We start from the raw sequence: 12,340 nt of genomic DNA, 5'->3' as shown, positions 1-12,340 counted from the left end.
ATATTTGATCACACTCAACTATACTGCAAACAATATACAAAGATACATTTTTCAGCTTCACTTATCTGTGAGGCTTAAAAGCTACAATGAGCACCAAAACCAAACAGTACCATAGTCTTAAGAAATGCTGTTGTCTCAAACTGAAGTTAAAAACGTGACTTGGTATGCTACAGTTATCTACCGGCGAGATATACCTAGAGATGCTATTTACATCTTCTCTCATGTTCCAAAGGGCGTTCTCCAAATAAGAATATATTCCCTCTTATAGTTGAATCCTTACCTTTCTTTAGAAACAAGCAGCAGATAAAAAATACTTAGCTATAGCAATGTAGATTATTTAAGGATACAAATGAAAGCTGCAGGTATTTCACACTGATACATGAAAGCCTTTAAAGTGCATATTATCTAGTCATATTCTCATGATATTGTCATTTATTTGCACTGTTTCCTTTATAGCTTCAAGAAAAAGCAAACCCACAAACACGGTTCATTCTTGCAGGTAACTTTTCAGCATGTTTAATATTAAAAGCTTTCAAGGATTTCTTTCTCAAGCTCGATGTTAAAAATTATGTAAAATGTCATGCAAAAATGACAGTAAAATAAAAGTATTCCTTACCATAAAGCTCATTTTAGAGCCGTTCCTTCCCAAAGTCTAGTCCTTCGGTAAGACAGCTTATTGATATGATGTTAATTTTAAGAATTCCTAAGACGGCATGAACAGTAACTAATTCACTGTCTTCTGCTGACAAACCAGGTCGACTAAATGCTATTTTATTGATTTATTTGAAAGCTAAGATTCTCATTATCTTCTAAGGTTTTCAGTACAGTTTGAATGAAATGGGACTGCTCAGACTGCAAACTTTTCTAGAACAAATATATTACAGTAATAATCCTGCTGTAGAATTTAAGTTTCTAGCTTCCCAATGTTGAACGACAGTTAGATAGAATTACACTTGAACAAAGTTCAACACAAAAATGAAGATAACCATTAAAAAAATCATTTTAAACCCCCCTAGTTTCCCTAGAAGTCTGCACTTCTGCCTTCTAGGTGACTGTCACAAGAGATGCAAGCTTAAAGCAACAGTTGTATTTGCTTTAAAAAAATAGGTTAATGAATCTTTGAAACGGGAGAAGTCTCTGCGGTGGGTTGCCCGCGGCTGGATGCCCAGGGGCCCAGCAAAGCTGCTCTGTCGCTCTCCTCAGCTGGACAGGGGAGAGAAAACACAAGGCTTGTGGGTCGAGATAAGGACAGGGAGATGACTTGGTAATTAACATCACAGGCAAAACAGGCTTGACTTGGGCAAAAATTAATTTAATTTATTACCAATCAGATCAGAGTAGGATAATGAAAAATGAAAACTAAATCTTAAAACACCTTCCCCACCCCTCCCTTCTTCCCAGGCTTGACTTCACTCGCAAATGCTCTACCTCCTCCCCACCAGCAGCTCACAGGGACAGGGAACGGGGTCTGTGGTCAGTTCATCACATGCTGTCTCCACTGCTCCTTCCCCCCTGGGGGAAGACTCCTCATGCTCTTCTCCTTCCCACGGGCTGCAGTTCTTCACAAACTGCTCCAGTGTGGGTCCCTCCTGTGGGGTGCAGCCCTTCAGGTACAGGTGGCTCCTGCCTAGGTCTCTCATAGGGCCACAAGTCCTGTCAGCAAACTTGCTCCAGCCTGGGCTCCTGTCCTCATGGGGTCACAGCCTCCTTCAGGCGTCCCCTTGCTCTGGCGTGGGGTCCTCCTTGGGCTGCAGGTGGAGATTTGCTCCACCGTGGACCTCCATGGGTGCAGTGGGACAGCCGGCTTCACCATGGGCTGCACCGGGGGCTGCAGGGGAATCTCTGCTCCAACACCTGGAGCACCTCCTGCCCTCCCTCTTCACCAGCCTTGGTGTCTGCGGGGCTGTTGCTCTCACATGTTCTCACTCCTCCCTGGGTGCAGATGCCTGGGTTTCTTCCCCTTCTTGACTATGCCACCCCAGAGGCGCTACCGCTGTCACTGAGGGGCGCAGCCTTGGCCAACAGCAGGTCTGCCTTGGAGCTGCTGGCTCTGGCTCCAGCAGACACAGGGGAAGCTTCCAGCAGACTCTCACAGAAGCCACCTCTGTAGACCCCACACTATCAAAACCTTGCTATTCAGACCCAATACAGCCTTTTCCTATCACAATCTTGCCTCATCTGCTGCCTTTTTAAAATCATCTTCCAGATAGCACATGTAACAAAAAATAGGATCACAGAAGGTGTGAAAGTAAAAGTGATGAAGATTTGTCAAGATACTAATTTTCATATTTTGCCTGGTGTTTCTCTGACAGCCATAACACAGTGGTGAACATTAATTTTCTGAGCGGATATTTGTGAATGGTGCTTTGCATTTCAAGGGCTGCAGTGACAAGTAGAGGCTTCTATATCTTTTTCCCAATGAACACTTCCTTGCACCCAGGAAGACAGAATAGCAATATTATGAACAAGGAAAATGAAATTGATAAGATATTCAGTTGGGTTATTATTTTTGTTAAGATTAAATGTTACAGCTTCATCAAATTTCAAAGAGATCTTTCAGATTTCTTAAGTTAAGGAGCACCTAAAGCCTTTGGCTGAATTCCCAGAAGAATCCATATTGATGCATAACAGATTAAAGAGGACGCAATGTTTGATATGAAAAACTCTATACCTGACAGCAGATATTATGTTCACTTCTGGCCTTTATTTTATCACTTCAATATAAAAATTTTGCACAACTGTGTGATGTAAATTGTGCACATGAAGCTCCAATCATGTGCTGCCAGTACTACTAAACAGATTTGCCCTCAAGCCTTGAAGTTTTCATAATCTGAGAAATAAATTAAACACAGTATTCTTTCCCTCTTGATTTCACTTGCGTTACAAAAAGATAATATCTAATTTATGTCTTTTATACTAATTTAAATAATAAATTTCAGTTAAAAACAAACACCATTTTTATTTCTAAACATTTCTATCTTGTTTTTTTGGTCTGTCAGCTAACTATAATATAGGCTTCCTTTAAGGCAGACAATGTGAATAGTACATTCCTTGTCAATTAAATTTGTATAAAAAGCAAAAATATACACACAGTTTCAATACTGGCAACAGAATTTATTCTATTATACCACTTCGTACTACTTTTTAGAGTATTGTAAGGTATTTTTGGCAGAGCAACTTAGTTTACTTCAGGTGTTTTTATTTTACTTTTGCTGTAGTAGTAACAAGGTAATCAAACAGTAAGCAATTATGAATAAATGCAATTAAATGCAATGCAATTTAATTATGAATAAATGCAATTAAAAAAATGATACCACATCCTCACACTGCATTGTCTGAAAACGCTACCAGAGAACTTCCATCTGTTTCCAAAGACACGTCCAAAATACTGAAAAGAATGAGCAATAATACATCTTCCCTTTGCTCACCCCCACTCCCTTTTCTCAGTATGAATTATCACTTAAAATACAAAACGCAATAAAATTCCTACCTCTTTCATTAAGACTGTTTAGCACTGCCCTTTCAAGCTGTTCTTCTTCAGAAAGCCCGCCTGTATAATCATAATAGCTCCGTGGTGTGCTGTACTGATAGCCTGGATAGCTGTAATACTCTGTAAATTGAATACAAAATAAAGAGAATAAACTGCTGCTGCTCAGTAAGAGTGTAAAAATCAGATATTATCTTTACACTATCTTTCTTCCGCAAAATATTTTAATTTGGGAAAGAAAAACATTATTAGGATTCGATTATTTATATGATATATGCCATTAATCAATTTCTAATTTACAAAGTCAGACTACGATAACAGGAGAGAACAAAAACCCAACCAACCAAAAAAACATGGATCAAACATCTCAGGTTTTTATAATTGTTAGAAGTGTCACAGAATTGCAACTATTAAGAAGTTTCACATAGAAATTGAAAGACACTTTCCACCAGCTCCTTTTAACATTTAGTTGTCAATACTTGGGCACCTTGTTAATGTCACTAGAACAGCAACAACAAAACAGGTAGGTTTCAGGCTTTCTTCCCCGCCCAGTGTCCATAAATAATACACGCCAATGTAATCATAAATGCAAGTAACATTTGGACCTAGAAATGCCTGGGAAAAGGTTCTGGCAAATTTTTGCAGTAATATCCAGCTAATATTGTGCTACTGCACAGCTACATCTGCCCAGAAAAAACCCCAAACAGATCTCATTTAATGTCACAATCACTGTGTGCTGCCCGCGCCGCTCACAACCAAGAAGTTCTGACCATTTGCAAAGTTGGTCAAAACCGAGCACAAACAAACCATCATCCACTCAAACACACGGGATTTAAAAGAAAAAAAACACCATTGGAGAACGAGAATCTCTTCTTTTAAACACAACTTGATCTTGCCTGAGCACAGAAAAATCTAAACAGAGAAAAATAAGGAGAAAACTCCCAATTTTCTATTCTATTTTTGCATCTTCAAAATACAAAGCTCTGGGTGATATTTTAATTTCTCTTCCAGACAGCTGGACAGGGGATTTTGAAGGACCAAATGTAGCCAGTTTCTTCCAACTAATAGAAAATATTACACAAATACAATTAGAAATATTTTTGTAGGAAACAAATACAGCTCACCATTTCCCTTTATCTTCAGATTATTAGCATCAACGACAGTCTCAAGTTACCTAATTAGTTATATGGATTCCATATATAACCTTCTTGTGAAGTTTGTGCGATTAGTAACAAGCACAAATTATGAAGCGAGGACATATAAAAAATTTATTTTTAAAAAAATAATACTGTGTTAAAGAAAAAAATCCCAAGCTCTAGAACTTTAGGACAAATGAAAATAGCAATATCCTATCTTAAAGTTATACAGGAGAGGCAGGGAAAATGTAAGAGTAACTACACACTATTCTATACAGGAACACATCTATTCCTCTGTGTGTACCATGCAAATATACCTACATGTATTTTATATACATGAGTAAGTGCACACATGCATCTATACATATATACATTATATACACGTATAGAGGGGGAAAAAAGTAATTCCATCTGTGTGCAAATTTTTCATTTTTGGAACATACCACTGACATTGGGAGAATTTTCATATGTCTGCAGTAAATACTTTGTATTATCCTCCAGTAACCTGAAATTCTGCCATTTCTCAAACGATCAGCAATTCTTCTGCTTAGAAGAGATTATTTTTAATCTGTATGAATTACAGTCATCTTTAGACCAAACTTTAAAAGTCTTTAAGTCATACTGGCTACACTTAAGAGACGTAATTCTGCAGAAAAATAGAACTGACTGCAGGCTACCATTTAGCTGTTATATATACATATGTACACTTTGGAAGCAATCTTCATGTTTTCCCTCATTCCCCTTTGCCCTACGTTAATCTGAATGAACATTTCCTCAGCTATAAGTCTATTTTCTGGAGGCTTCAAAACTACATGTAGGAAGAGTAGAACACTTCTGGTACTACAAGCCTGTCATTATCTGATGAAAGAAAAAGGATGTTGTATTTTAAGTTTGTTCTATGACTGTAAATGTTTGTTTGTTTGATGTTTCACATTGTCATCCAGTTGTAAGTGCTCAGAACGCCATAATCTTTATTTTAGGAAAAGAAACAGTTCAGTAACATTGACATGTTCAAGGTGTTCCTACTAATCAAAATAAATGTCCTAATACTTTATCCATGCACTGCATTTAGAGAAAAACTAATTCAGTTACTAAACACTAAATGTGTTAAAATTACACTTCAAATATTTTTTCTTCTAAAGCTGTTCCCTTGTACTGTTTCTTAAAATCTGTTCTGATAATAACTTCACCTATTTTTCTATATAAATTGGTATTTTAAGACAGATAGTAATAAATCAGCAATACCAGAAAATGAAAAATTAATCAAGGTAAGGATGTACTGTATATGCATCATTAACCTATGACACTATAAAAAGTTTTCTTAAATCACAAATGGCCAAATTTATTACATATCTCATACATCAAGCAAAAGGTTAAATCTTCCATAAAGACTTCTGCAAATAGGATGAAAGACAATTACAAAGTATATACACAGGGAATGAACGTAATAAATATACATATATTTTAATTGCCGTTGTACATCATTTTGGAGAAATTAATTCAGTGTAAAAAAATAATATGTAGCTACATCTAAAGCCAAGTTTGGAAGACAGAATAATTAAGGATAAGACTCTCCTTTATCTCCTTTTTGTCCACAAGGACTCAACGCCACAGCCTGGCCGCTTCAGGGACTGCCCAAGGCTCACTGTGGCTCACAGTAAGTACATCCCACTGATTATCATAAAAAACAAACAACTCTGCACGACTAAATATCAGACAACAGTGAGAATGATCAAAGGTATGAAATTGTTTTCATATATGCAACCATATAGACTACAACCTTGCAACACAAGAGAAAAGATGAGTATGGTGAATATAGGACTGACGTCTATAAAACCATAAAGAATATGAAGTATGTAAAGAATGAAGATTTAGTTTCCCTTCACAGGCAAGAATTAATGTGCATCAAATGAAATTAGTGGCTAGCAGGTTCAAAACAAATAAAAATGACACATTCTACACCAGGATGTAAACTGTGAAATTCTTCTGTGATGTTGTAGGTGTTAAAAGAGTTCACACTGATTCAAAATGCTTTTGACAAATTCATGGAAGAAGAATTATCATGGGCTATTAAAGGCAAAATTCCCTCATAAAACTTTCTGCTGAGTACACATCTAAGCCACAAGTCACTGCACACTGGCAGATATCTGAGGAAGTTATCGCTATATATATTTATCCTGTTCTTACAGCAGCTGCCTAGGAGAGAGTATAAATCACTGCAGGAAATAAGATACAGCAGGCATCCCTGAGCTCTGATCCAACACGCAGCCCTTCTCACAGCTGCCTCCTCTTCCGACCCTCCCTCTCAGACCTACTATTCTACACGCTCCACATACAATGACTCAGTTTTCTGCATGAGAAGTGAATCAAACACGGTACATTCAAAGCACACCAGTATTCCAACTATCCGTCTATATACTGTGAAGATGGCCTGAATTTTTTCCTGTGAGGGGTGGGCTTTTTATGTGTAAGTTACTTGATTTACAGAAAGTGTTCAAAGGAAGAAGTTCCTTGTCAGAGGAGGGGGGAAAAAAAACACGACCCTAGAATGGAACAGATAAATTTGACACATCAGAGCAGATTTACCAAGGTTCAAAGGGCTGCTTTCAATGGACACAACTTCCCCCCAATATACCTTCTGCAAAAGGGATGGTATTTCCCCAGGGTAGCATTTTATAAAGTCATGACCTTAATTTGAGGTTTAAAGCCTCTTGTACAAAATACAGTTCCCTAAAAAGGAAAGGTGAGACATGGCCAGAAAAGTAATAAGTTTAGCAAATACACGTATGTGCAGAATAGTTTGTATACTCCGTATGTTTCCATTTAACAAGCTCCTCTGTAGCTTTTCCATCATTAGTAAAAGTGATGTCCCTATTTTTAAAGCTGGAAAATGTTTTCAGGTAAGTGGGTGAGAGTACTCACCTGAATAGTAGTCCCTCGGCCTGGCAGGGTCAGCGAACGAAGAAATCCCACCTAAATATAAGAACACCACATGTACTAGTAGAATAAAACTATCACATTATCTTTCTTCATAAAATACAAAAATCAAATTTTCTTTCAGAGTCTGTTACTTAAGATACAAATATTAAACCACGTGTATCTATGAGTTGTTTGGCAGTGAGAGAATATAGTATTAGTAAGCTTGTAGTTGTTCCAGTTCTTATTGTAGTGTGCCGTGTTTAAGCAACATATCCACGTAGACTAGAAAAATGCAAATCAACGTAACAAATGTTCTCCAGAACATATATGAATAATTTCTGCACTGAGACTGTATCTTGGTAAAAATGGGTGAATACACAGAAGACTGAGGACTGGAATAACACTGCACTGTTTCTGCTGTGCTACACAGGAGGAAAAGATGACTTGTGTACTGGAACAGTCCTCCGGGTCTTAGTCACACAACCACCTTCACAGCAGCAGGCTCTCCACAGCACATTTCACTAACAGTACCAAGGGTTTTATCATAAAATCCCAGGATGATTCGGTTTGGAAGGAACCTCAGGAGGTCCCAAACCCAACTCCCATTCAGAGCAGGGTTTGCTGTGAGATCAGACCAGGTTAATCAGTCAGGGCTTTATCTTGTCACATCTTGAGATCATCCAAGGCTGGGGACTGCAGAACCTCCCTAGGCAGTGTGCTCTGATGCCTGACTGTCCTAAAAGCCATCAGAGCGCCCCCAGGACACAAAAACGTGCAACATTAACATCTAACATGATACCTTACGTATGTTCACGCCAGTGGGGTAGGAAATCTGATGCTTTGATTTCTATTTTTCCACATAAAACTGCTTAACACACAACTTACAGACTATCACCAAACTGTGATAAAACCTCCTGTGAAAAGCAGATACATCTAAACAAATTATTTCCCACTACACAAACCCCATATCCATGGTCAACTTGATGGCATAGTCATGAATAAAGTACTCAACATATTAAGTAGTGAGACACAAAAACCAAATATTCTGAGAACCAACCCCAGCACAGCTGTCATGAGATGGCTTAGACTTCCAATTAAAACATTGAAACTTATGGGACTGTTCATGTAAAAAAATTGCAGGGCTATATTTAAAACAATTGTTAGATTAAAGATGTCTAAAGATAAAATATTTTTTTAAAAATAAGTATAACTACAATATGAAAAGCTGTAGTAACACATTGTTGGAAAGCTTCAGAATTTCAATAAAAATTTCTCAGGCATCCCAGAACCTTTTTCAAATTGTAGGGACTTCCACTAAAATGGACCCAAGTAGAAGAAATCAATATAGTGGCTTCATCACTCTTCATTTAAAGTGACATTTTCATTGACATCTTATGTGAAACATTTTCTCTAAGCATTTAAAAAGAAGGGTAAAAGGTATTTCTAAGTAAAAATATCTGAAAGACACATTCACTGGTTCCTACCATTCATGTTTAATTAAAAGAAGAGTTGATCTTTTTCTTCTGCTTTCACTTTAATGACCAGCATATCTTTAACTGCCCAAAAGCTTGCAGGAATGACTTGAATGTCTATATGCAAGACTTACTGAATTTTGCAGCTAAAAGCATCTCCTACACAGATTTGACAAATTGGACAAAATTATGTACCTGCACAGGCTCGCATGATCTTTTTCAGAGGTCCCATAGTGTACATCAATCCAACAAGAATCCCTGCCAGATGCCCAGCAAAAGAAGTCCTATGAAAAAAGAAAAGTCTTGTAAACCCACAGAATTACACTGAAATGTCCAGGTAGGGTCTACCCAAATAACTTAGTTTCAAGTGAAAGCATAAAAACCTACTTTCTACTGCACTCTCAGTAGACAGAAATAGCGAGCAAACAGTGGAATGCTGTTTTGCTAATGAGGCCCTTGGCACTACAGTGTATGTTCAGTTCCTTTGCTGAAATCACGTCCCTTTTCCTTGCCCATCAACTTTTGTTCTCTTCCCTCAAATACTTAATCATATCTTCTGGGCACAGTATTTCAGGGCTTTTTTTACATTTTGAAATGTGGTCAAAATAGATAATATTGAGGAAGAAAACAGACTGTAGCCTCAACACTCAATTTGGATGCCAGCTAACGCTACACATACTTCCTTATAAATTTCAAACTACTTCAAGATAGCCCTTTGCCTAACTTTTAAATATTAAATGCACTCACCCTGGAGAGATCAAGTGAATTGCCACCAGCTCCACCCAACAAGCATATTTACTGGCTATGGGCAAACCAAGGACACTGCTGACTCTTCCTGGATTGTAATGGTTGTTAAGAACTTTCAAAGCAAACAAGACTCCTGCAAACAAGAAGAAATCACATAAAGAGAGATGTACTTGTGCCTAAATAATAAAGAAATGCAAATAACGTAACTACTGAAATGGAAGTACCATGCAGTTTCACAGCACCACAAAGCATGCTGTGGCATGCTGGATCAACAGTTCTAAGGTGTTTTTTCAGTGACAATTTTCAGTAACTTATTTAAAAAAGAGAAGGATTAAAAATTACATATATGTATAACACAAGTCGCTTTTTAAGATGCTTACTCACTGTAGCTATTTTGGTATTCAAAATAATACAAGCAATTTGAAAATGGGAATTCTAATTGAAGTAATTGACAAAATTATAGAAATAAAAAGTTTCATGAGCTGAGAAAAGCCATTACTAAAAACAAGACAAACAGATGCATGTGAAGCTCAATAGCAAGCTCAAATTCTGAATTAATGGAAGTCATCTTACATATATTCCAGAATCACTTTGGTCTGAAAAAAAAGTAGATAAATCACTTTTAATGACAATAAATAATCATCCAATTGACTGCAACTGTTTCATCATGCAAGCAATAGCCAGTGCGACAGAATGAATTCACATGATTTACTGTAACTTCCAAAATGTTTTTGAAAATGTTCCTTTCAAGAGAAAGCTCACACAGTTGTTTGGGAAAAAAAAAAAAATCTGTAAAAATGCACAAGTGAAAGATTTGACATGAAAAAGATAGAGTTGAACATCAATACAGATATACTTAAAAAAATGACAGCATGGCTGGCATGAGTCTCTCGCAAGGAGTGACATGGGGACCCCCTCCGGCCCGTCACCAGTGCTCGCCCTGCCTGCTGGTACCACTGCTGCTCAGTCACTTGGTCCCTTTGGCCATAAGGCACAGGAAGTGGTGCTACTGCTCCACTAACTACAGGTGTCTCTTCTAAACAGGAGTTCATTCACTTACAACTTTGATCTCCTGAATGAAAACCCAAGACCATCACTGGAAAATGACCAAAATCAGCTGCTTAGATGTTTCTAGCAGAAGCAAATCTATTGGAGTCACTCTAAAGACAAGCATGAATAATTTGTAATTTGAAGATAAAAATTTTAAAGTGCACAGCTGGTACCAGAAAATATGTTCAGAAATAATCATAATAAAGTGATAGGCCTTTCAATAACTCACCTAATGAGCATTATTGACATTGGAAAATTAAAAGCTTTAGACTTCAAATAGTCAGTGACATTAAACACAAAACATTATTGTACTGGGATAATCATATTTTTCATGTTCTCAGGTAAAGACAATGCTGGTCACAAGAACATGAAATCAACCACAATGGTCATAACCAGAGTACATGCTTTAAATCAAAAGAAATAAGATCACTGACACAACACTAACACACATGCCCATGGATACATATATATCCATTTTCTGCATTCAACAAATATTGCCATATACTACCTTTAAATATTAATTTTACATATATAAATTGGACTAAGTATGTGCCTTACCTGAAAAACCTACAGCACAATTCATTTCATACGAAGGATCATCCAGGATTTCCACAAGCATGAATTCCAACATCATATAAACAACCCCAATGAGCACTGAAAATACTGCAATTATGTACGCAAACCATACGCTCTTAAGCTTTTTTTCCAGCATTATCCCCTTCCAAAGCATGGAAACCATGTTATAGTATAAATGCCAGTCATCCGCATGGTGGACAGGAGAAAGCAATAAACGCTGCCAGTTCCTCTTGTAGAAGCCTTCATTTACACTGATACACACTTCATGCAGTGGTCTCATAGGATTCAGAAAGAGAAAAATATTCAGTGCAAGTACCCCGAGGGTAACAGAGGGAATGTTCTGGAGTCCAACTTGTGAAATTTGATAAAGCAGCAAAAGTAGTCCAGCACTGACTCTTCCCTGCCTTCGTTGCATTGTTACTTCTTAATCAAAGAAATGTGAAGATTATTCAGATTTCTAATCTTTTGTTCAAATTCAAAACCATACAAGCCTTGGACACTCTGAAAGAAAAAAAGACAGCTGCATTATTATACATGTACATGTGTGTTTTCAAGCTCATCACTGCTTTTTAAGCAAATTCTTCCAGCTAATCAACTGAGACTTTTTTTTTTAATCAGAACAAAAATTCAGGGTGGGGGGAAGAACCATAAATTTAAACTAGCATAAATCACAAATAAAAGGGACTTATACAGATAAACAATAAACTGGACAAACACTGTGAGAAAAAGGAGTCTGCAACCTCTCTTTCATGTCCCTGGACAGGCTTTACTTCATCTGTTAAAATCCTGGGTGTTCTAGACATGTTATTAATATCCTGATTCACTAACAATTACTAAAATTTTAGGAAGGAAACCAGTTAAAAGTTCTTCCCTAGACTCTCAGTTTTCATGCTTCACACCATTGCTACATGTATAATGTTTTTCATGATCATCCTTCCATCTTTCACAAATAC

At 37.2% G+C, this 12,340-nt stretch overlaps 1 protein-coding gene across 6 annotated transcripts in view; it reads right to left on the bottom strand.

The window, feature by feature from the left end:
- Positions 1-12,340, bottom strand: part of RHBDD1 (rhomboid domain containing 1) — a 28,071-nt gene that overhangs the window by 10,664 nt on the left and 5,067 nt on the right. For 5 of the 6 annotated variants that reach the window (XM_080350042.1, XM_080350041.1, XM_080350044.1 and 2 more), the window contains exons 2-6: positions 11,370-11,888; positions 9,762-9,894; positions 9,210-9,298; positions 7,546-7,596; positions 3,491-3,610 (exon numbers count right to left, since the gene is read on the bottom strand). In XM_080350042.1, the coding sequence (XP_080206168.1) occupies positions 3,491-3,610; positions 7,546-7,596; positions 9,210-9,298; positions 9,762-9,894; positions 11,370-11,802 (826 nt within the window). In that variant the 5' untranslated portion in view covers positions 11,803-11,888. Of the gene's footprint in view, positions 1-2,693; positions 3,389-3,490; positions 3,611-7,545; positions 7,597-9,209; positions 9,299-9,761; positions 9,895-11,369; positions 11,889-12,340 lie in introns of those variants that run through there. The other variant, XM_080350046.1, reaches the window with a different exon arrangement.

Source organism: Nesoenas mayeri (genome assembly GCF_963082525.1).
Source record: "Nesoenas mayeri genome assembly, chromosome: 9".
In the NCBI taxonomy this organism is placed as follows: Eukaryota; Metazoa; Chordata; class Aves; order Columbiformes; family Columbidae; genus Nesoenas; species Nesoenas mayeri.
Note: the sequence above shows the minus strand (reverse complement) of the source record. Positions and strands in the feature narration are given on the sequence as shown.